A 25,282-nucleotide genomic window follows, 5' to 3' on the forward strand; every position below is an offset into this window, starting at 1 on the left:
GGTATATTTATTGTCTTTTAAACTTTACCTGTACTTCAATTACTGTGAGCCTCCTTGATTTATTTTATGTGACAAGGTTAAATCTATGGGGGGGATGACATGTTTGAAAATCAAAATTTTAGCCCCATAATTACTGTTGTAGTTTGTCTATTTGGGTAAAAGGCACAAGTAGAGACCTAAAGCTTTCAGCAGATGGCAGGACTGAGATAGAGAACTTGCAGCATCAGTGGATGACAATCATAATAAAAGAGTAACCAAAATGAAAGAAAAAAGCTGTCTCCATCATTTATTTATATGGAGGAGATACCATGTTTCCCTGAAAATAAAACGGGGTCTTATATTAATTTTTGCTCAAAAAGAAAAAACACGCATTAGGGCTTATTTTCAGGGGATGTTTTATTTTTCCATGTACAACAATCTAGGTAGAAGGTTCCCCTTGACATTTAGTCCAGTTGTGTCCGACTCTAGGGGACAGTGCTCATTCCCGTTTCCAAGCCATAGAGCCAGCGTTTGTCCGAAGAGTTTCCGTGGTCACGTGGCCAGCACGACTAGACACAGAATGCCGTTACCTTCCCACTGAGGTGGTACTTATTTATCTACTCACATTTTTACATGCTTTCAAACTGAACTGCTAGGTTGGCAGGAGCTGGGACGAGCGACGGGAGCTCACTTCGTCACGTGGATTTGATCTTATGACTGCTGGTCTTCTGACCTTGCAGCATAGAGGCTTCTGCAGTTTAACCCGGAGCGCCACCATGTCCAACAATCTACCCTTATTCAAATACAGTCATGTCATCATCTTCTGGTTGCTGCACAATGAGTCCCTGGTGGAGGGTGGGCTTTCACTCAACTGGGGTTATTTTCAGGTTAGGTCTTATTTTTGGGGGAAAGGGGTATGGAAAGCAGTCTACTGAGGAATTCCTTATTATACTACATTAGCATACTCAGTATTAAATCGATGAATATAGCTTATAGTGTATTAATGTACAGCCAATATTTTATTGAAAACCTACAAGGCCAGCACATGCAAAAGTGAAATGTTCCATCATAAATATGGTCTATGTATTTTTTTGTTGTTGTAAGTAAATAAAGTAATTAACACTGCCATGTTACTTTCTATCCCTGGGAACAGGAAAGGCAAAGCTTATCTTCACACAATTTGGGCTGATACAATGATGTATTTCTTAGTAATTTGGTTAAGTTACATCCTGAGCTTTGCTTACTTGGAAGAATTGTGTACATCTTTGTTGCTGGTCTTTTCCTTTTAAAAGCCTACCTGCTTACATGCTCATGTATGAGTATGTTGTCTCCACTAGCATAATAAACAGACTGTTCTATACCTTCTGCCTCAAAGGTTATTTTTCTAAGACAAAAAGGTCACAACACTGCCATAACTACTGTATACCCATGCCTAGAGCTACCATAAGAGCTACACTAAGAGAACTTCCAAAGTTTCCATGTACCTTTTCATGTCACACAAAACTTAACTTTCTGAGGAGAGGAATCTTTTTGATGTCCAGAGATGCTCTTCTGTCCTATGAGTTTCTTTGATCAAGTCGCTATGAATGTATTATAACCATTTGGGAATTGTGCCCTTGGATCAACAAGCTAAGGAGCAATGAATAATCTTCAATCTGCAGAAGACTGAAGGGAATCTATAATTAAACTTTAAAAAGAAAAAAAAAGCTTTTGGGAGTAAGACATGAAGGACTGTAATTTTCAACCTGGAAATTCTTTCATAGGCCTCTAAGCAGAATTATTTGGTGCTCTTTCTTGTTTTACTAGAACCAGCAGTCATATACAACATACAAGCTCCAGTTAAATCTGTCAGGAGTAATCTAGCAATATTATAGTCCACCAGTCTATATCATTTACTGTTTGCATAATATCAACCAGTTAAAATCTTGGACTGAAACAAGAGGAGCAAAATTGCTCTAATTGTTTAGAAAAGCAGCAGCAGCACAGAACAGTTTGAACACTTAAATCTTTATTGCATAATATATAAAACATTAAAATTGTTTATAGAGGTACTGTATATATATATAGGACATATGCTTATGAGTTGATAAGCAATCTTAAAGCTCCTCAATATTTTTTCATGCTGTTAGATGCACGCAATGCTGTTTTGGACCCAGGAAGAGGTGGGGACTGCCAGACAGCTGAACTCGTGCGTTTGAAATACCTTGGCTTGTTTTTGTAGAAGATATCCTCTAGCTTAGGGCTCGGAATTAGTCCAAATAACTTATTGACATCTGGAGGGTTGTAATATTGGTATGTGACAGCTTCATTAAGCTGAAGACCTGAAGAAGCAACAGTTGTCACATGGTGAGTAAACGTCTAGCATGTCTCTACTTCAACAGCATTAAGCAGAAACCACCAATGTGTCAAGAATGGGTTAAAATGAGAATAAACACTTAAGTTGCATTAATGAATGGGAATGACTGTTTCAAATCCTTTGCTGACCTTAAAGCAGAATTTGAAATCCCTTTTGGTAAGTATCTACAATGTAGACAGTGGCTGAAACTCTAATGTAGGCAACACAGTGGGGACATTCCCACGACCACACAGATCTCTCTGGAGCCGAGCTAGACCCCAGACAGGATGGGCTGTGGAGTAAGTAGACTCTGCTGAACTGGAAGGGCCCTTGGATGCCTCCTAGGAGAACTGTTTTTAGCATTATTACAGATGCTGAAAACTTGTCCTTGGGCCTGCAACTGCAACTATACTATACCAAATCCAACAGAAAACTGAGGGCAGCATGCTATCACGAATTGTCTTCTTTTTACTGATTACGTGTGAACTTCTCCAAAACCTCTTTTGGCAGAACAGTGGGAACAAAATGACATCAATAAATATAAACGTGCTATAAACAAATAGACTTCACCATTAACTAATTCTATGAGGCTTTCATTCATAAGGCACCATGCAGTACCTGGAGCTATTATCTGTACAGTGGGGTCTTGACTTGAGAACTTAATCCGTATTGGAAGGCGGTTCTCGAGTCAAAAAGTTCTCAAGTCAAATCTGCATTTCCCATAGGAATGCATTGAGAACCATTTGATCCGTATCTGCTCTTTTCCGTCCATAGAAACTAATGGGAAGCTGCTATTCTGCCTTCGACCACTAGAGGGGGATATTTTGTTTCTTTTTTTCTTAGGTCAGGAAAGGTTCAGGGAAGGCAGGGAAAATACAGTCCAGGCAGTACAGTACCAGGCAGTCCGAAGACTGTCTCCCAATCCACTCTCTAAACGCTGGGAGGAGTGAGGAAGCAGACAGGCACCCTTTTCACTGGCCAACAGTTAACTGAAAGTTCAAATTTTGCACTTTCCCTGCTTCCCACGTGGTTTTTTTTCAGTTCTTAACTCAAATCTAAGTATGTAAGTCAAGTCAATATTTTCCTGAGAGCGGTTCTTAAGTCAAAATGTTCTTAACTCGAGCCGTTCTTAAGTCAAGACCCCACTGTAGTACTAGAGTACAAGGAAAAATTCAGGGACTTGCAACTTAATGTTTTAGGCCTACCTACCAAAAAGAAAAAGCAGCCTGAGGGAGCCTTCAAAGCCCTGCCTAAGTTCTCCAGTTTCATAAACTTCTGCCCCCCCCCTTTCATTAAGAATTCACACCTACCATTGGCCCATGAAGGGATGGGTTTGCGTGGCTGGCTTTCATCATCAGTAGAGTCATCGCTGTTCAGATCCATGCCATAATCATTGACATTTACTTTGGGGGACGACATATCTTTCATTTCTTCAGGATTTGCTTGACCGGAGCTGCCAACAGGAGATTTCTGAAATACAAGGAGACTTAATGGTACAGGTAAAGCAATTCATTGAAGATGCCTTTTTTTTTAGAAGCTTGCACTTCCTAATTTAGCGCTTGGCTTTCATTTGACTATAAAACAATGCAAACACTACAACTGGATACTGTGACTGTATACTGAACTATCATCAGTGATCACGAAAGTGTTGTGATTAGTATAGGAAATGTTTAGTAAAAGATATTCAACTGATCCAGAATTTCTTAGATGGCAGTAAAGAAAGACAACAGAATACACACAATCAAAAAAAAATTAAAAAAGCACAGTGGTTAAGTAGCTGAGCTGCAGAACCCAAAAGAGTCAGCAATGTAGGTTTCTGAAATGAAAATCAGGCAGTTTGCTGATACACGTGTAAAATTTGGAGGACTAATTCCAGATTAAAGAAATGAAGGTATTACATAAGAACAGTTACTCACATTATAGCTTATGTCAGGTCATGCCACTCACCATGGGTGGGCGGCATGTGCTCCTGCAACCCTCCCCAGTACTTCTTTTTCAAGCAGAGAAATCAATTGCAGCTCCTATAATTTCCAGAAGTTTTGCCTTACTCCAGAATACCTATTGCTCAAAATTGGAAGTGGACTTCTAGCCATGTCTGGCTTCATATTTCTGCATTTTGTGGCATTTTAGCAATCTCTGTGACTCCCTGGAGGGAGGCAGAAAATTTGCTCTGGAAAATTTGCTTTTATATCTGAAAAACTCTGGGATGAGACAATCCAAAATCATGTTGTATAGATGCTAGTATAAAATCTGGTAGCATCTTATACGACAGCATGCAATGTTTGTTTGTGGTATATGGGATATGTGCTGATCAGTCCATGATCTTCTGTTTGTTAGTGAAGGGTCTAAAGACAGGTAAAGAAATAAAAAATGGGCTTCCCATTCAGTGGTTACACTGGTCAGAGCATTCAGGCTAACCTTGGGTATATTCATTATATATCCCATACATTCCCTCTTCAATATACCAGCAGTAACCTTCACAACCTTTGAGGTCATGGCTGGGCAGGCCCAGCCTGTACTGAATACCTCTTTAGGTAAGGGAGCCCACTGCTCCCCAAAGGACCCAGTGATTCACAATAGCTACCACTCAGCTACAAATACCCAATTTGGGAAAGTCTCCAGAGAATTCTGACCATGCAATTCTAACATATTTTGGACAATACAGATTATAACAGTGGTTCTTAACCTTTGTTACTCGGATGTTTTTGAACTGCAACTCCCAGAAACCCCAGCCAGCACAGTTGGTGGTGAAGGCTTCTGGGAGTTGCAGTCCAAAACTCCTGAGTAACCCAAGGTTAAGAACCAGTGATCTAGAACAGTCATTCTCAATTGGGGGGCACATATGACCCCCTGGGGGGGCCCTAGCACATTTGAAGGGGGCCATGGAAACAATTCTTCATACATCACCTTATAAAGTTTGTTGTGTGATTTAGCAACCCTGATTCGGTCTATATTTCTTTCATATTGCGTTTATGGCTGTAAACAAAGACTGAGAATGGCTGATTTAGAACACCTCAGAAGAAAAGAAAATTTCAGATTGTTTTCTTTCTAGCAACCACAATGCTTTTTTGAGTGATGGGGGTGCTAGATTTGCATAATAAATACTTGCAAAGCATACAGAGATTGTGCAGCCACACCCCTCCTCATTCCTACTCCTGATAAGCAGAATAGCAAATTCTGGTGCAAATGACAAAATCAGAGAAGATATAATTGCTCTAAAACACCACACATTAAGAAGCAACTCTTCTTTGCTGGATAGCTCAGTGGCAAAGCCAGAGGCTGAGTGTCCAGTTCCCCACTGTGCCTCTTTGAGAGGGGTTGGACTCGATGATCCATAGGGTCCCTTCCAGATATGCTGTTCAAAGGTTGTTGTTTGTAGTATTACTACCCATTTAACCACTGCAGTGGTGGAAGAGCTATCGAAATTCGAAATAAGTAACTGAAGCTTCATCCATCATATTCCCCTGCCCTCTTGGCAGTATTGCAACACCTTTGGAAGCAATTACAGTACTGTTTATAGCAGAGAGTGGTAGACCTCCAGCCTCTAGGAAGCCTTTCTCTCCTTCCTCAAACTTCCTCAAACTATAACACCAAATTCCATCAACTGGAACCTGGTAAAAAGAAAAGAAAAGAAAAGAAAGGTGTACACTTTGAATTAAAGAATTATGACGCCAGGCATTTGTTCTGAATACCAAAACTGGAGGAACTTTATGATTTTTTCCACAAGGGGGAAAAACATTCCTGGATTCCTTCATTTTTTTTTTCATTTTTTCATAGCCAGTGAATTAAAATGCTTGGCAATCTGCAGCAAATCACTGAACAGATCTAGACCCATTTGCACCTCCCTGGTTTACAGCACCAATTGCTGCCATAAGTGTCTTCTAAGGCAAAACTTGGATGAACGATGCCTGCTCTCTTGAAAGCTGTGTCTCCCTCCAGCAGGAAGACTGGACACAGCGAAGGGTTTTTTTGGGGGGGAATAAGCATTATTTTATTTTATCTTTAGACCATGTGTTTCAAACATATGGATCATGTTCCCAAAGGGGGTCACAAAGTGTTTTCTGGGGGGTTGCTGTGGTTTTCAGCAGAGGGGGACACATTGCCCTCAAATCACGAAAGCAAAAGCAAGGCACGCTGCTTATACATAGCCCCATAGTGCTTAAGGCACTCTTTATGCAAGCAACACACTGTCACCCTCCAGTGAGTTGAGCGCTCAATTTATCAACCTCAGAAAACTGGAAGACTAAGTCAACCTTGAGCTGTATACCTGAGCCTGTTGCGATTGAACTCAAGTCATGAGCAGAGAGTTTACTGCCGTTTCACCACTGTGCCATGAGACTGTTCCCTTCCACATGCTCCCCCAACCCCTCCCTCGCTCATACCCCCTCTAAGCTGTGCGGTCTTGTAGCACTGCATCAGTCCTGTGCACCAGCAGCCCGTGTTGCCGCCCATTTGCTTCTGGTTGCAGCCAGCAACCCGTGCTCGCAGGGCAGGGCAGGGCCTCCGCCCAGGACTGTCAAGTAATTAGAGGCAACGTTGCTGCCAAGGTGCCTTCATGCCTCACTGAGGGTGCCTGGGGCTCCCTGGCTGCACACTCCCATTTGCTATGGAGGGATTCGAAAGGTGAGGAAGCAGCAGCAGGCTGGAGGGGGAGAAATGGTGGCAGAGGAGGAAGAAACAGCCACCATCACTGCCAAAGGGATTTTGGCCCCTCCTCGCCTCAGTTATGCACTGCCGCCGCCGCTACCTAAGGGAGGACAGCTGAGGCGGCTGCGGTGGCAGAGCCACACTAGAAGAGAGGTCTCAAAGGCGACAATTCCCTTCCTAAGAAAAAACTCACCGTTCCCAGTGAAACCCAGTTTTCACCCACCCTCCTGGAGCCCATTAAAGGGACTGTCTGGGAGGTGGGGCAAGTGGCTTTAACAAACACTCAGCCATGAATTTTGAAGCCGGTTGCCCAGATGCAAGTAATACCATCACATTAAATACTAGATTGGAATTATACTCTGAAAAAAATTGTTTTCTTTACTCCATTAAAAACGCTTTTTTATGAGATTATGGTGGGGAAGTTACAGGTTACTTGGCTATTAGGTTGAATAGCTGAGTGGCTTAGGCATCTGGCTGCAGAGCCAGAGGTTGGGAGTTCAATCCCTCACTGTGCCTCCTTGAGAGGATCTGGACTCAGTGATTCATAGGGTCCCTTCCAGCTCTGTAGTTCTAAGATTATTATAAAAGTGGGTCATGACTTCAAAAGGATTGGAGAACATTGCTTTAGACAAAAAAAAAAAAGCTATGTTGCAAGAATTCAACATCCAGCATTATGGTCCCCAGTGTAGGCAGCCCCTGATTTGCAGCATTTGGAAGCAATGAATTACAAACAATGTTATTACCTCTAAAGAGGTATTGGAGGTGAATTAATGAGAGTGTAACAAAGTTACATTTCAAAATTAACACAAGAAGATCTTTACTGGTGTAATAAGTTAACATTTCCTGGCTATTTCTTTTAAAAAGTCACATTTTAAGGAACTTCCACAGATATTCTGACAGGAATTTTTATGTGTTGTGTCATTAACTCCTAGGACTCCTTCCTTCCAAAGGCAATGAAAAAACAAAAAAGCAATGTTCAATGCAACAGGTACAGTATCAAGTTACTTTTTAAGCACTGTAATGACAACAAATAACTTTTTAAATACTACAAAAGCCATGAGAATAAATTACTTTTCAAAAAATAATAAGCTGTCAAGGTTTAAAAAAAAATACTTACCTTGCCAAAACTTTCAATGCAATGTGATCCCAATGCATGACCACTGAACTTTTGTGCAAGACATACTGTACTAGAACTGACACTATTAAAGCCAAAAATCTGTTGCAAATTCTAGAAGTATAAACAGCTTGCAAGGAAGCACTGCTCCCCCAACTTAGTAGACAAAGGAAAAAGTAGACAGTGGTCTTGGCTTTGCCTGCCACTGGTTCGGGAACAGACAGGGCAAAAAGTCATATTTGAGTGTGAAATGGGTCTTTAATTTTAGGCCATGAAAAGGAATCTGAGTACACACAACATACTCAGAGGCCTAAATTCTGTTGGCAGTCCTAAACAGAGCAGACCCACAAATCAGCTGCTGAATCACAGGCCAAACATATACAAATCCCACTGATTCAGTGGACCTACTGTACGTAGTTGGGGCTAAGAATTGGATCTAGGTCACAGTCACTTTCCTATTTATAGCATAAATATCTGATCCTTCTTACCAGGGAAAATGGAGAATGCCTACAACTTACTTGCGCAGTTATATTCAGCCATTTACTGACAGCAGAAGCTGTTTGCATACATGTGGCTTCCTCTTTTTGTAGTTCCATGTGGACAGGATTCTGTTCTTCCTGTTAGCAGAAGCAGATTTTTAGACAACCACCCTACAATGTTCTTGCAGCTCCATCTCATTGAACAGTGTGCACTGTTGTTTAGAAGGAAGAAATCAACACCAACTAGCTTTTGTAGAGATAGGGCAAAGGTTTCCATATAGGACAAAGACTTCAGTAGGCTTATCGCTTTCTTGAAAAGTACATATTGCAGAAAATACATAAATTTGCCTCCAAAGTCATATATATACTCATCTTGCTTCAGTACAATGAAGACATAAATCTTGTAGGTACATATGCAGTTAAGACCACCCTCAATCCTCCCTTGCCCCCAAACCTAGGATAATGTCCAAGAAGCAAAAACCTAATGTCATGTCAGCAATACAGGCAACAAACACTTTAAAAATGCGGCTCCTGACATTAAAAACATTTGTTTACCTAGTTGCCTACTAATATCATTTTATGTCATTCCTCCCTATTCTAACTCATGGCTTTCTAATTCCTTGCCCCACCTTAAAATTTTCCTCCTCTTCCGTAACCACTGCCAGTTCCAGAGGTCTCACCAGTCTCTCTTTCTCCTGTTGTCCATGGTGCCTAAAACGAAGAGAAAGCTGAGCATGGGAACATGCTTGCAATGCCATTTTGTGGATACTTATTTGAAAGGCCCACCCACGCTATTCATGGGGCTTGCCCACTGGCACATTTTTCTGCTGTTTTTCTAATGCCAAGCAGTTCCTTTGAAGAACGTAGTTTGTAAAAATGAGCTTGAGGAAAACAATGTGATTTTGACTTTGGTATATCCACCACAATTCTACTGCCCACAATTCCTCTGTCCAATTCATAGTATACTCGTTTTCAGGCTCACCCATTTTTATAACTGAGGAAGCAAAGTCCTTACCGTTTTTCCTGCTTCTCACTGTTGTGCTCCAGCATCTTCCTAATTTCTCCAACTGTCCTCCATTTCTCCAGCTGCTCATGAGGTTTTCGCTCTCCTTCCTGAAACAAAGCGGTGGAATCAGGGTCCGCTATGCAAAACCAAAGGACAAGTGCAAAAATGTGAAATACTGTACAGGAACAATGATATCTACCTCATACTGCTTTGCTGTTGTTCATGCATGCAGTCACTGTCTGGTTTCTCTGAAGCACCTATGATACCTACATCTTATGTGTTTAATCAACTAATTGGTACCTCTTGTAATGCTTATTTCTTTCAAAAGGCAAACAAGAAGTTTATCACCAAGGCCAGTCATAAGAGAACTTTAAACATTGGAGGAGGGGTTTCACTGAAATTGTGAGTTTTGAGTTCATAATACTTCATGATCCAGTATAATGTATTTGAAATGAGGAGGCCAGTTCACATAATCATTCTCAAATCTCATTTGTATGTAGGAGTGCAATCAATAGTGGGGCCTACTTCCTCCATCACTTGTCAAGAGATCCCACATTTGTTATCCCTGAGGATTTGTAGAAATAACAATACCTCTCGACCACATGGATTTCAAAGAGGTAGCCATGTTAATCTGTGCAAGCATTTCAGACAAGAAACAAAACAAAACAGAAGGAGGGGGAGAAAAAGGAAGGATGACAACATTGTGGCACCATTAAGACAAACTGCTCTATTTTAATGTGAGCATTTGTGGAACAAATCCACTTCTTCAGACATATGAGTGAAATTACATGGCAAATATTTATACATGGTTCCAAAATAAGGAGATGGTGTTTGGTTAGTAGGCACAAATTGCAGATTGCATTAGTCAGTATGAGATTTCATATTTGTAAATGACTTTAAGACTCCTATTTGATACTCATAGAATCACAGAATCATAGAAAAGTGAAGTTGGAAGGGGCCTACAAGGCCATCAATTCCAACCCACTGCTCAATGCAGGAATACAAATCAAAGCATATCTGCCAGTTGATTAGCTAAGTTTTTCTTGAATGCCTCCAGTGTTGGAGCACTTACCAACTCTCAAAGCAACTGGATCTACTGTCATACTGCTCTAACAGGATTTTTTTCCCCTGATATTCAACTGAAATCTGGCTTCCTTTAACTTGAGTAGTCCATTGTTGCATGTCCTGCACTCTGGGATGATCGAGAACAGATCTTGCCCCTCCTCTGTATGGCAGCCTTTCAAATATTTGAAAAGTGCTATCATATCTCCTCTCAGTCTTCTTTTCTCAAGGCTAAACATGCCCACTTCTTTCAGCCTTTCCTCATAAGGCTTGGTTTCCAGCCCCCTGATCATCCTTGTCTGAACTTGTTCCAATTTGTTAGCATCCTTCCTGAAGTGTGGTGTCCAGAACTGGACACAGACAGACAAACCTTTATTGGCATAAAAGAGAATAAAACATAACCAGACTAATTAATTTAGTGCCCCTCACATACAAAATCCAGGAGGTAGGAAAGCAGAAGACCTTCAAAGACATTTAATTGAAAGCAAGGCTTTGCTTTCTCACAATTGAACTGATGAAATCTGCAATTCTTTCCAGAATGTCAGGCACCTCCACAGATAACATAAAACGGACTTTGGCCACATCAGATTTTCCCTCCAATTTTAACAGGACCGGTGCCACAAATCTGAAGCGATCACTCTGGTGGAGTGGACAGTGCAGAAACAAGTAGGCAAGAGTTTCCAATGCACCCTGCTCGCATGAGCAATGTCTTTTGAGGCACAGGATTCCTTTGAACCTACCATACAGCAAGGTTGCAGGCATAACATTGCATCTGGCTAGGGAGAATGCTTTGCATTTTTGTGGACACTTAAGCAGGGAAAGGAAGGCAGGTGGTTTTCCAGTCTTAAAGGGGATGTGGGAGAACAGTGGTGAGCAGGTCTTATTGGCTGTGTTTCATAGTTCCTGGAATCCAATGTCCAAAATCCTTCTTTTGATCATTTGGAAGGCTCCCCTTGATTTAGTGAATCCAGGTACCCACTATCTAAACCAATCCATTTCAGTTTCTTTTAAAGGGCAGTAGATTCAGACACGACTAAACAACAAGACCCAAAGGGAGGTTTAGAGTCCAGTAATAGTTGATATAATAAACTATCTGGGTCAGAGTTGTAGAAAAGTTTTAGCCAGAATTGAAATGATCTCAGTCAAGCCATCATTTCCAAAGAGGAAAAACCGGTCTCTAGACAAAGCACTGAGTAGAAAACACAACTTGGTAGCCCTAGCACTTTTGCTGAGCCAGGTATCCCCCATCTTGTAACTGTGCAATTGGTTTCTTTTTTTGAGGTTCAGTACTTTGCACTTATCCCTGTTGAATTTCATTCTGCTGCTTTCAGCCCAGTGCTCCATCCTATCAAGGTCATTTTGAATTTTATTTGTCTTCTAAGGGCATTGGTCCCCTACCTTTTCTGAAATGCGGACCGTTTGGGGGTGGGTGGGCGGGACAACTGTGTGTATGCATGGGGGCTGTGTGTGTCTTGGGGGTGTACATGCGGGGGCCCCCGGGAGATCTGTCTCTGCTGCCTGGTCTTGCCAAGGCCATGGCCTGGTACCGGGCTACAGGCTGGGGGATGGGGACCCTGGTTCTAGAGTATTAGTTATTCTGCCCAATTTTGTATCATCTGCAAATTTGACAAGCATTCCCTGCACTCCCTCATCCAAGTCATTAATAAAAATATTGAAGAGCACCAGGCCTAGAACTGAACCTTGAGGTACCCCACTAGTTACCTCCTCCCAATTAGAGAAGGACCCATTAATCATCACCCTCTGAGTGCGATTCTGTAGCCCATTGCGTATCCACCTGACACTTGATCTAACTAGCTCACACCTAGTTATCTTGCTAATCAGGATATCATGGGGCACTTTGTCAAAAGCTTTGCGGAAGTCAAGATATACTACATCTACAGTATTCCCTCTGTCAATCAGGGAGGTTACCCAATCAAAAAAACAAGTTCAAATTCTAGTTTGGCAGGATTTGTTCTTGACAAATCCATGTTGGTTTCTAGTTATTACTGCATTGTTTTCTAGGTGCCTGCACAATGACTGCTTTACGATCTGTTCCAGAATTTTGCCTGGGATTGGTGCCAGGGTGACTGGCCTGTAGTCCCCAGGTTCCTCTTTTTTGCCCTTTTTGAAGATAGGGACAACATTGGCCCTCCTTCAGTCCTCTGGCACTTCACCCACTTCCCATGATTTCAAGAAAATAATGGATAGTGGTTCTCAGTTCTTTTCTTTTGAAGCTCTGTTCTATAAACAGCAAAAATAGCTGGTGGCTAAATTATCTATAGCTATGAATGTTCACTCCTATGTCTGAAGAAGTGGATTTGTTCCACAAAAACTCACATGAAAATACAGCAGTTTGTCTTTACGGTGCCACAACACTTTTATCTTCGTTTGTTTGTTTGTATTTCCATTTTGTTTTGCTTCTTGTCTGATAGGAATCTGACAGCTGAGCATTCAGCCTGGAGGTAGGCGGTGCATCACGGCCTCTCCCAATTTGAAGAGACCCTTGTCCAGCAGGCCAAGGCAAAGAGGCAGTCCCAAAAGCAGCAAAATCAGGGAGCTGGACAGGGGACAGATTGTATTTGTCTTCAGTGTGAAAGGGATTGTCACTCTAGAATTGGCCTTCTCAGTCACACTAGATGCTGTTCCAAGTCCTCCACACAGAACACATTACCATAATCTCTCAAGGCTGAAGGATGCCTAAATGCTGCTGATAGGAATATTTGACAGTTTTACTGTAAAACATTCCAGAAAATTTAAAAAGCAGCAGCATATTTTTACCACCTCATTTTTTCTGCCCACTTCACTCTTTTTGAAAATTCATTATGGCATGGTTCTGTTAATAGTAAGAACAACCCCCACCCCCCAGGCATCAACACTTTAAATAAAGCTCCTTCTGTAAGAAGTTCTGTAGGTTGTGATACATTAAATTAATAGCAAAATTAGTTTCAATATTATAATTATAAAGTATTGTTCAGGAGTTTAATTATTTCCATTTGTAGAATGTACAATTCTCCCACCTGTAACTTTTTATTCTGTATATATCTTTTTACATGAAGTCAGGATAGTACTTACCACCTGGAGCAGCTTCTGTTTTCGGGCTTCTACTTCTCCCATTTTCTTAAGAGACTTTTTCTTTTTTATTTTCTCTTCTGTCATTTTCTCCTCTCTTAACTGTTGAAAAAAAACCTTTTTAAATGCAACTTGTCCTATTTCATACTACAATCTGAGAAGCAATACTGCACAAGAACTCATAGGCTAGAGTCCTATTTGCAATTTACACTTGCATAGGAAATTGCTATTCCAAAAGTATAACTCACCAGTAGGATTCTGGTGTTAGTGGCTGTCACTGGGTGGCTGTGTGGAGGGAAGTAGGTGAAATCTAACCTTTTTGATTAAGTCCAAACTGACTCCTATCTCACAATGCCTCTTTGAGGTAGCATCCTTGGCAGTTCTTGCAAAGAAAGGAATTGTTCTCCATACCTTTTCATACAAATCTCAGCACCAAACTGGGTCTCTCATATCTTTGTGAATGCAACCACATTTTCTGTATCCAAGCATACACAAGTATTTGTACCAAATATCCTTGGCCTCTCAGAAAAAAAAGCCTTCTTCAAATCTGGCGAGGTGGAGGTTCTCCTGCCATCAAACCACTGTATAAAAAGGGTTGGCAAAGCTGACTGCTGCACCTCTTCTCTCTACTCAGCCAGGAAAACAGGAATCAGTCCTACCTTCTCACTCTTTTCCATTCTCTTCTTCTTTTCTTCCTCCATTTGCTCCACCCGCTCTCGAGCTTGCACTGCCTTTCTTAGGCGCTCTTCACGCTTTCTGTGAGATGTGCAAACACACACACAGATACGAAAGGAACATATTTGTAGCGCTATCTGTTTCAATGGATAGTCTTGCCATATCTTCAAACCGGTGTTTGCCCCTTTAGTACGAAGAATAGCTCTTTCAGCCCACAACGTTACTGTTCTGATAAACCCTTTGCCCCACTACCAATAAAACTAGACAGAGTTACTTACATTTTTATTTCTTCCAATCGCCGTCTCTTTTCTTCCTCTACTTTCTCTTTTCTCTGCTGCTCTGCTTCCTGTTTTTTCCTCAGACTCTCTAGACGCTGCCGCTCTTTTTCCTAAGATATTAGATAGCTTAGACTGTTTTCAGTCGTTACAACTGTTTACTGCTGCAACAGACAGTGCAACATATTTTCACCATCTCTTCCAAGAGCTAAAAATAGGACAAGTTGTGTGAAGGTCCGCACATGAACCACCAGCCATTCCAATATAGAACCCCATACAATCAGGTTAAGTGTATGAAGCAATTCACCACACAAGTTCCACAGACAACAAGAGTTACTTACAACGAAATCTCCCTTTGATGGATGAACATGGAAAAGAAAAACAAATAACTTAGTTTCAAGAGTTTACAAGCTTACTGACTAATCAGTTGAGTAGGGTGATTTAACTGCAGTTCTTTCCACCTGAATGAAGCAATGAATAGTAGAAAGAGGCAACATGGCACGGGGTTGACTTGAATGCTGTTAAATTTTTTTTTTGTGCAACTTTAGATTGTATAGGGTTGTTTATATTTATGATTTAATTATTGTTATGTATCCTCATATTGTTTTTTTTACTGTACAGTGGTGCCTCGCTTAACGAGCGCACCGCATAACGATGAAATCGCATAGCGATCTGTTTTTTCGGATCGCTAATGCGATCGCTTAACGTTTTTCCTATAGGGCACAATTCGCTTTGCGAAGACCAGTAAGCGTTTCGCTTACCGATCTTCGCAAAACGAAGCCCGACGATCAGCTGTTCGGCGGCCAAAATGGCCGCCAGAAGCCCGGAAATGGCCCAAAATGGCCGATCGCAGCGTTTTCGCGCCCTTGTTAAGTGAGGCGAGGGCGCGAAAATGGCTGCCGGCCATTACAAAGCTTCGTTGAACGGTGAGTATTTGGCCCATTTGGAACGCATTAAACGATGTTTAATGCGTTCCAGTTGGTTTTTTTGATCCGTTCAACGATGCTTCAGCATAGCGAAGGTTAATCCGGAACGGATTAACCTCGCTATGCGAGGCACCACTGTATGTTTCTTTCTGAAGAGACTTGAGAGCTTTACGTTTTGATCTGTCAAAAACTTTGAGTACTGTAGTTAATTGGGAGGTATAAACATATCAGATCAAAACCAAATCAAATCACTTTCTGGCTGGCTCCCTCTGGCATCTCTCTTTGACCTCAAGCTTCCTCAGTAGTAAGGCAATCAAATGAGGCCAGATAAATAAGAGGAACCTTACCTTGCAAGTGTGCTCTGAATAATCCCCATCTCCTAGCTTCCCATTTTTCAAAGCATGACAGACTATGCTGTTGATCTGTGTGAGATCATGACTGAAATAGTTAGAAATACTTAAAGCTGCCTTATGCCATGTCATTATTATTAGCCCACACAGCCCATGTTGTCTTCCCCAGCTGGCTGCAGCTGCCCAAGATCTCACGCAGAAGTCACTTTACTCTGCTGTATGAGATTCTTTTAACCAGAGATTTCAAGGACTAAACCCTAAAACCCATCATGCAAATCATGCATCCTTCCACTGTGGCTCATTTGCTCACTGTGTAGGAAATCTGTAGCCAAGCAGTCTAGAAAGTCTATTTTAGTCTTTCTGGAGCCAGCCAGAAAGCATTCCTCAAACCTTTTTTTAATTAATCCTAACTGGAAATGAGAAGAAAAACACTTTCTTACCTTGGTGGCAGGTCTACTAGGAGTGCCACGTTTGACACTGTTACATGCTGGTGACCCTGAGGGCTTGAGTAGCTGATTCTTCTGCATGGACTGGAAGAAGTTTTTGAAAGGACGCATGATCTGTTGGAAGAATAGGGATGTACTCAGTTCCAGGACAGTGACAGGAGTGGATTACATTGCCCTTAAAGTTTATTTACCTTTGACAGGCCATAGAAGAATAAATACCTTACTTGCAGGAGAGGATGTGGCTTTGTGACTAGAATGAGATGATTTTTCATCTTGCACCTGCTGGACAGTAGGCAGCTCATTCAATGCTTGTCCGTAGTTTTGTTTACAACTCCGTCTCCTTACAACAAGTGAGAAATAGTCAATGTGGATCCAGTTCCATAAATTATTTCTACCGCTACGTATCCTAAGCCTCCAACCACTCTACATGAACAAAAGGTTTGAGCATTTTATTCTTGAAAGCGGGTGGACACTCGCCAGTTGCCTAGTGGCTGCATACCAATCTCTCTGGACCTTGGAGGACCCTCTGTTCATGCAGAAAAAAAGTCATTCTGCATTCTCTAGCACCAATTAAATAAAAATAATATTAGTGGTGGAGAGACCCTGGGGTACGGTCATGCTTGAAAGATGAGGCTGACATGTAGATACTAACTTCCAAGGCCAAATCCACTACTGTATTTCCTTTTTCTCTGACATGTTATTGACATCCCACCTGCCATTCCATTTCTTCCATCATGCAAAAATAGCATGTAAGGTACAGTACTTGCAGAATACAGCAGGTTACAATTCCACTTCTAGCAGCAAAATGTGATTACTTTGGGAATAAAGATTAAGGATTCCATACTTTATGGAAGTGTATGCAAAGAATCAAAATGTAAATCTATACGGAACTATATAATGTTCTACTTCACATTTCTCCAACTTTATATTTTGAGGGGAAAAACATGACACTTGGCCTGCAGGAAAAGTATGCAAACAGACACTGAATCCAAAATTATCAGAAGTGATATGCAAGAGAGAGAGAGAGAAGTTACTATTGACATTTTGTTGTCCCATGAAGCAGAGAAACTGTACCAGCTATTCTGCAGATCATGGGTACCGATGTTCTGGGCTGAATCTTCAGATCCAACACCAGTATTCTGAGTTTTAGGTTCCTCTGCAAAAAAAAATGTAGCATTAGTTCCATTAGAGGTTTCTGCTAATCACAAGTTCCAGCCAGTTGGTAACAGTTAGGGTTAAATGAATAACATATTCAAGGTATACCTGTATCCCAAGCAGTGACAATATAAGTGGTGAAATTACACAAATGACTGTAATGGCAGGATGCTAGACTCCTAGCATGGTAACTAACATGTTATATAACTAAAAAATATAGAGCTCCTTTATTCAAAATTGGGAAGAAGACTCTGTGAAGAGATTATGGACTTCTCCACTTTTCTGTGTGTGCCTGCAAGGGCATGGGAACATTTGCACCTCTTCCCTATCTCCTTTCTGGGATCACTTCAAATATGAAGTCAAGGGGACTTCAAATCAGAGGCTAACAATGGACTTCCCCGTTTGTATATCAAAGTAATTATTAATTGGCTGCATCTCCAGGTTTCCTTGCTCAAGGGTATGCAGATTTTGAAGCTGGGAAGGTGGCATGTAAGAATGATGAAAGCTGATGTGACCGTTAACCTCCGGTATTAATTGGCCTTTAATTTGTACAAATGGGAATTAAGAATCTGAGTCTGAAATTTAGCATAGCTTTAGACAGATCACACTTTGTTCCCCACCCAGCTTTGTTTTTCCTTTGAAGTTTCTGCTGCATGTGCAGCTTTAACAGGATTGGATTATTTACCTTTACTGCACTTTCCCTCTTGCTGTATTTCATCTTGAGGTGGACTAATAATCAGACTAGGTGAATCTAGACCAGAAGGCACTTTTTGTGGAGTGTTTGAAATCTATAAGAAAAATAATATTTAACACATTGATAGCCCTTCCAAAAATTTGAGCCAGACAAGTCATGGAAGAATTAGATGTTCTTCCACTGCTACACAATGACTGACAACTCACTGTTACATAATTCTGAGAGGTACAGTGGTGCCCCACTAGACGCCTACCCCACAGCACAACAAAATCACTGTACGATGACTTTTTTGCGATCGCTATATGATGGTTCCTATGGGATTTTTTTGTTTAACGACAATCAGGTCTTTGCTTTGTGAACCGATTGTTTGCAAAATGACGATTTAAAACAGCTGGGATCGTTGGGTTTCTAAAATGGCCTCCCGCTGTTTTCCGACCCTTGCTTCGGAAGAGAGTGATCGCAAAATGGCTGCCCTATGGAGATCTTCGCTGGACAATCAGGTATTTCCCCCATTGGAATGCATTAACTGGTTTTCAATGCATTCCAATGGTTTTTTTTTTTTTTTTTTGCTTGATGACAATTTCGCTTAACAGCGATTTTCCTGGAACAGATTATCGTCAAGTGGGGCACCATTGTATTTACAAGACTAATTGGATATGATTTTTACAAGACGGTTTGACACAAAAGATGTATACAGGCAGGAAACAGAGTACCTTCCCAATACACACCAAAAGTGTGTTTAAAAAAACAGAGATGAACCTAGACCCTCCAAGCCCTGGATCGGGTGCCTTAAAACTCCTTGACTGAGAAGATCCTAACATCTAATAGTTTAAAATTATCACCAGCCATCTTTACATGATAACTGCAACAGTAAATTAGTGATAGGTGACAGGATTGTACAGGTTCATTCAGACTAATAATCGGTATTTAAGCAACAAGAAGCCAACACAGTTCACCAAGTGTAACTCAGCAGGCATACCACCAAGACCTTACCTCACCAGACTCAGCATTCAACAAAAGCCTAAAGAGAGGCATTTTGACAAGTGTTATCCATCCCAGCAGAGACCAAAACAATGGTTTTCTGATCTGATTAGGCTTTAGGAACTTTCAAGAGAACTACTTATAGGATAACCCCAAGTAAGCCGAGACAGTTAATACAGTAGAGCTGGTAAAACTCAATATCCCCAAATCTACTTGGTTATATTCTGAGGTTCTGCCCAAAATTTGTGTTAATCTCCTGTAGCTGCACTATTTCTTCCACTTGCAGAGGGGAAGCTGGTGGGGTTTCAAGGCAAAGCCTTTTGTGCAAGAACATCCAAGCTGTGCAACTCCTTCCCAAGGAAGGCAAGATTTCTACTGCCCAGCCATTGCCTGATGAAGTCAACATGGCTGTTTTTGACAATAATATTCCATTTTTACAATTAAGCCCTAGTTTTATTATACAGGAAGCTGCTTATACTGCAGACTGGAAAAAACATGCTTATCATCCAGTACCGTTGAGTAACAATAAGGCCAGATAGAGTTGGACCAAAAGATGAAAGATACCTGTTGTGGATCTAGAATCTTTAAAAGTGAAATATTTTTTTTTTTTTAAAAATGGAAAGTTTAAGAGTACTCCTAAAGTCAGGGTTTCTACTGTTCACTTAAAAAAATATTTTGAAATACTGAAATTCCATCTTTTTTCCTTAGGGGAATTTATCTGGTATGGAAAAAACTGAAAGAAAAAAGAAAAAGGAAGAAAATATGGAAGGGCTGCAATTGAAGACAATATTGTCCAGCTCCCCTGCAAACATTATGGAATGAAGCATGCTGAGGCTACTGTAAACGTGTACTCTGGAAGCACCCAGAGTGGAAGCCAGTCTTCAAGTGGAGGTGCAATGCACTCTCTCTGTGTGTACGTGTGCACACGTGCAAGAGAGAGAAAGACCTGAAACAGGGAGGTACAATCCAAAAGAATTTGGATTTCTATATATTTCCTGGAGCTTGCTCACCCATGGTTGATGGTGTCATCCTCCATAAATACTTCAATGGAACTACGGGCTGGAAAATGAGAAAGGTAAAGCAAACCATTAGCTGAGCAGAAGTTTAATGAGACAGAACTACGTATTATGTACGAGGTAGGTCTCTTATCAAAACCAGCATCTTTGTGTAGAGTTCTCCCCTTTGCAACACCTAGCTGGAGGCTAAAAAGGGATGCATTTTCCTACCCCTTTAAATAGTAGGAAAAGGAAATCGTAGCATTGGCACACATTCCTAGATACTGCAAAGTATAAAGGGTGGGGTGGGGTCATTTTTGCATATTGCCACCACTGGGCCTTTCCTCCTGCTACTTTCACTCATTTAGTTTGCATGAAACCCCCACTTCACCGGTGGCAAGGAAACAAATTTTTAAAAAGTGAGTTGTGGGAGCAGCTCTCATTTAATCTGGAAGTGAAGCAAACAACCAAAGCTTATTGTTTTTCCATTTCCATACAATATATCCAAAGCTGCACTAACATGGATTCTATGTAGCCAAACTGCACAGCAGTATTTTTTACTTCAGCCTGTTACAAATTAGCAACTTCAACAGTCAACTTTCACTATGTAATGTGCAAATGCTGCACCTGACTTCCCTTATCGCAGTTATGATTAGCTGGCACCTCATCTCAGTACCACCTTTGTCAATCTAACAGACCCAGTTTATGGTGAAGAAAATTTATGCTGTTGTCAAGGGTATTATACTCTACCTATGTTACAAAAAAGTAAATGTCCTTTGGATCTGGGCCCCTGACAAACCCTTTAGCAAATTTTCTTCACACAGCACTTGCATGGCATAAGAATAGACTACGGAACAGGTTTGATACTGATTTTGGAAATGGGAGTAGAGCGTTTACCACGATAAAAAGGAAAACATTTTTCTTTTTAAGATGCTCCCTAATCTTCAGATGTATATAAATGGAGTGTGTGCACTTTTTCTGATCTTAAGGGGGGCAAATCAGGGTACAATGCCATGCACTTTAAGCAACCATCAGATTGGAGATTGACCTGTGAAAGAAACTGCAAGTTAACAGGTGGATTACATACTGACAGTCGCAGCAGCGCCTCTTCAATGAGGCTCTATTAAATTGTGTTTACTTACAGCTCACTCGACTACAGGTAGATGAAGAGTCCTGAGCGGCTTTCTTCTTGGCAATTGCTCTGCTGACGGATTTCCGAACTGTGCTTTTCCTTTTGTTACACAGTGAGTATTTGTCAGCCAGGGAGATCCTCCCAGTCTTGTGTGATCTTTTTGGAGGGTGACGCCCTGACGGGGCACCCACAGGAGTTCCACTTCTGTCCATTAAGTCCTGGGAGATGTCTCCCTCTGTAACCAAACTGTTAACTAACTTTTGGGCTAGCATCTCATCTTCTCCACACCTGGGCTTCTCAACCAACAATGTTTTGGGAGTGGATGTACTCCTCAGTCTGTGGGTATCTGCATCTTCTTCAGTCTTTGCTGGATCAGTAGGGTCAGACAGTGGCAGCACAGAGCTGCCTGCTGTACCTGTAGTCTTAGTCATCTCAGCCCCATTAATCAAATGGCCTGTGAAAAGTTCTGAGAAGCCTTTCATTTCCTCCTCACCCCCCTCTTCCTTCCATTTATTATTTTGCTCACAGGCAGTATTCACTTCTCCTTGATCCATAGCTGTCTTGCCACACTGTGCTTCTGAAATTTCTTTAGCGGTGCTTGTCATGAAATGACACATGGATTCTGCTGGCCGAACACCGAGATTCTCCTGTTCCTCTTTATTTGGGGAAAATCTCTGGAAGGATGTTGTCTTTACACCACTTCTTCTTTTAGACAATCTTAAAACAACAATGGATGGACTTCTTTATAAACTGAAATATTCTGAATACAGTACGTACATTATTCCATTCAAACCACATGGTGGCACTAGTAACTGCAAACTTTTTAAAGGATTTTCCTTACACAGAGCTTTGTTTCCTGAAGCGGGCTTCTGTTACAAATGAGCATGATTGCACTAAATCCCTCTATCATCCCTAGTTGTTATTCTACTTATTTCTGTTATGATTGCCTGCCACCTCCATACAGCAAAACCACTGCCTCTGTTATCTTTATAAAGTTGTATGGCTTATTTTGATATACAAGTGCTTGGGTTCTGAACAGGAAAAAAGGTGAATTTGTTATGCTGGTGAATTGTGCATGACAGATGGGTCAAGCAAGTATTCAAGAACAGGCTGTCTTTTATGTATTAAATATTTGTGTGTGTTATCAAGGCTTTTTTTAGTTGTCTTTCTTTTGCATTGTTCGTTTGTATTTTTATTTTAATATTTAAAAAAAGACAAATTATCCAACTCACTTAGCTATCCAGCCAGTTCTTAACAGGCATGTTAAGTTCTTATTCACTTGTCTAATCGTGGTAGGCACCAGCATGGGTATACTCAGTACCGGGCACCTGACGGTGCCTGTGTTTGACCCGTCATGCAGAGTGCACTAGGTGCTAAAGATGACTGCATGACAAGTTCACCTTTTTTCCTGTTCAGAATTCAAAGATGAAAGAGGCAATGGTTTTGTCGTACGGAGGCAGCAGGCAAACATAACAGGAAGAAAACACAACATTGGCAAAATCTGGGAACCACCACCACAACATGTTAAAACTGAATCATGGGCATGCACCAAATCAACATAGCTCTTTTATACTATAGCCAGGATCCTATTCACTTCTTATACTAATATAAGTGTAACTGCACAAATTGCAGTAATGAATTGCCAGAAGTTAACAAGTTGCCGCCTACATCCCTATGCACCAACTCACATGACCAGTGCTAAAGGGCAACTCATTAATTAGGGGCAATTTGCTGCTACTATTTTTACTATTGTACATACACCAGTGTAACTAACCAATAGGATTCTGGCTAGTGATCGACATACAGGTTTAAGTAGAGGAAAATCTATTTTTCTTTCAAGTTCACGTATTACTCTTTGTCCATTTGTGTAATGCAGCTGGTTCAAAGTAAAAAACCGAGTATTACTAACCGTTTTCTAGTTAGCTCCTTATTTTCATCCTTAAAAAATGAAGATCGTTTCTTCTTTCGATGCTTTCTCTGAGATGGTGTTTTGGGCATCAACTCGGGTTCAGTGCTGAAGTTGCTGCATGGGGGGGAAACACCCCCAAAAAACTGCAGTTAACAAGTGCAACAAGAATAAAACTGCACTCCTTTTCTGTTTTAGCTACAATCTTATCCGTATTTCTGGGGCTGCTAAGGCAGGCCAGACAGTGTAATTATTAGGAGTATAACATAGAGTATGTGTAAGTATGAGAACCAGAAAATTTATATTTGAAGTCCTCTCACACAGAAAATCATGCACTTTTGAGGGAAATATTCAGATCATTCAAATCATCATCAGGATCTAACAAAGAAAATATAGGATAGGCAGACACCCTTGTTTTCCATCAGAAGACGGAAAGTGACAGGAACCACCTGCTTTACTAACAACAGTAATTTATTAAATATTTGCTATGTAATTCTTTGAAATAGTCTCAATCACATAAAACAATGACTTGCAAAGCAATTAATTAACAGCACTGTGGAGAGACATCTTTGCCAATCTCATATGAATTACAGGACCATTCTTTCTAAAGACTAGACCTACCTGTCAAACATCTTCAGAGCTTCCTCCTCAATTTCTCGCAGCCATACCAGGCATTTATGTTCTGCATTGAACAGGAATTCTGATAATTTCTGATGACAGACATCTAGAAGATGAGTGGGCCCTTTTGCCTCCGCCATGGCACTAGTTAAAATAGAAAAAAAATCAGTGACACTAATTAAAAAAGAGAAAAACCAATTCATCTCTGAATTCTAAATCTGAGTGCAATTTCCCCCTTATTAACAGGTAACACTGAAACGCAATCAGTGTCTTTACCAACCTGCTTATGTATGTAAACCTGGGCCAGGAAGTCGACCAAGCACACAAGAAAGCAAAGAAAAATGACTTTGTTTGAAACAACAAACTAATTATAAAATACAAAATCATTAATAGTCTGTTTGGGTAAAGAAAGCAAATGCCACCTAATGTGTGTATGGAGAGAATCAACACAGAAGAGATGATCACGATTTTTAGATAAGTCTAACAAAATACCGTATTCTTTCTAAAAGAGGCTGTCTCAAGCAATGTCGATTGTATTTACAAACAAGAGTAATCAAAGTTGAGTTGCCTGCTTTGTGAACTGATGGCTTTGCACAACTTTTTGGCTCGAGCGAGATAAAAAGAATGGCCAGGAAAAGCAAGGAGTAAATGCGTGGTAGGTCACCATTAAACAGAATAGCAACCCAGGAAGCAAACTAACTTACCCTTTCCTTCTGCCTTTGTTAGACCCAAAAGAGGGTGACTCGAGACAATTTCCCCCCAGCCAGATTTAAGAAACAATAACCAATACCGCCCGCCCAATGCCGCAGAGAACACGCGTAACAGAGAACGTCTGGTACTATTAAAATCCCGGCCCGCACAGCACCCCCCCTCCCCGCTCCTGAGCGCGCGAGCCTCACGGTTCGAAACAGTTACCCACCCCCTCCGCTCGCGCCCTTCCTCGCCCGATCGCCAACGGCGTTACATCTCAAAGAAGCCCAGCTGAAGCCCCGCGCATGAGTGCGCCATGCTTATTGGCTCCAACCTGTATAAAGCTTAAAGAGGCACTCCCAGCCCCGTCCCCCTAGCGTCGGCCAGTGGAATCGTCGGCCTCTGTTTACTTAACTAAAAGTGTTGTTCGGGTGAGTTGTTCTTTCTCTTCAAGGAGGTAAGGGCTGCTGCGTTGTTTTTAATTGTCCCGCCCATAAGCGGGATAAAAATTATCGTTGGTCTTTGGAAGTAAAAAAATGCAGTTCACATTTCCACCCCCCTCCGGATTTCCAAACAGGTGTTGTAATGTGCCAGCAAGTTGTTTTAACAGTTATGGCGCCCTAATAAAATAGCAATCTGCAGAAAACCCTAATACAGTCCTGCTCAGATCTTGCAAATACGTGGCCGTGGTTTCCTTTACCAAATCCATCCATCCCGTGTCACGTCTTCCTCGTTTCCTACTGCTGTC

At 41.2% G+C, this 25,282-nt stretch overlaps 1 protein-coding gene and 1 long non-coding RNA gene across 4 annotated transcripts; one reads left to right on the forward strand and one right to left on the reverse strand.

Moving 5' to 3' along the window:
* Nucleotides 1-1,970: 1,970 nt before the first annotated feature.
* Nucleotides 1,971-24,884, reverse strand: LOC110086188 (inner centromere protein). Of its 3 annotated transcripts, none has more exons than XM_020806979.3 (19): nucleotides 24,764-24,884; nucleotides 23,848-23,988; nucleotides 23,230-23,343; nucleotides 21,331-22,037; nucleotides 20,204-20,252; nucleotides 19,206-19,233; nucleotides 18,204-18,306; nucleotides 17,438-17,519; nucleotides 16,583-16,703; nucleotides 16,358-16,477; nucleotides 14,983-14,994; nucleotides 14,645-14,754; nucleotides 14,351-14,447; nucleotides 13,695-13,793; nucleotides 9,570-9,667; nucleotides 9,184-9,265; nucleotides 8,594-8,692; nucleotides 3,625-3,784; nucleotides 1,971-2,300 (listed from the first exon to the last, which is right to left on the reverse strand). In XM_020806979.3, exons 2-19 carry the CDS (start codon nucleotides 23,982-23,984, stop codon nucleotides 2,086-2,088), a joined length of 2,433 nt encoding a protein of 810 aa, XP_020662638.3. In that variant the 5' UTR covers nucleotides 23,985-23,988; nucleotides 24,764-24,884; the 3' UTR covers nucleotides 1,971-2,085. The 3 variants fall into 3 exon arrangements, with proteins under 3 accessions (XP_020662638.3, XP_072841667.2, XP_072841668.2); XM_072985566.2 differs by lacking the exon at nucleotides 24,764-24,884 and adding an exon at nucleotides 24,549-24,702; XM_072985567.2 differs by lacking the exon at nucleotides 14,983-14,994.
* Nucleotides 7,400-20,367, forward strand: LOC144586032 (uncharacterized). The gene is made up of 2 exons (XR_013540716.1): nucleotides 7,400-7,949; nucleotides 19,902-20,367. It is a non-coding gene; the product is annotated as an uncharacterized LOC144586032 (long non-coding RNA).
* Nucleotides 24,885-25,282: the final 398 nt, after the last annotated feature.

This window comes from Pogona vitticeps, chromosome 1 (assembly GCF_051106095.1).
Source record: "Pogona vitticeps strain Pit_001003342236 chromosome 1, PviZW2.1, whole genome shotgun sequence".
NCBI classification, from domain to species: domain Eukaryota; kingdom Metazoa; phylum Chordata; class Lepidosauria; order Squamata; family Agamidae; genus Pogona; species Pogona vitticeps.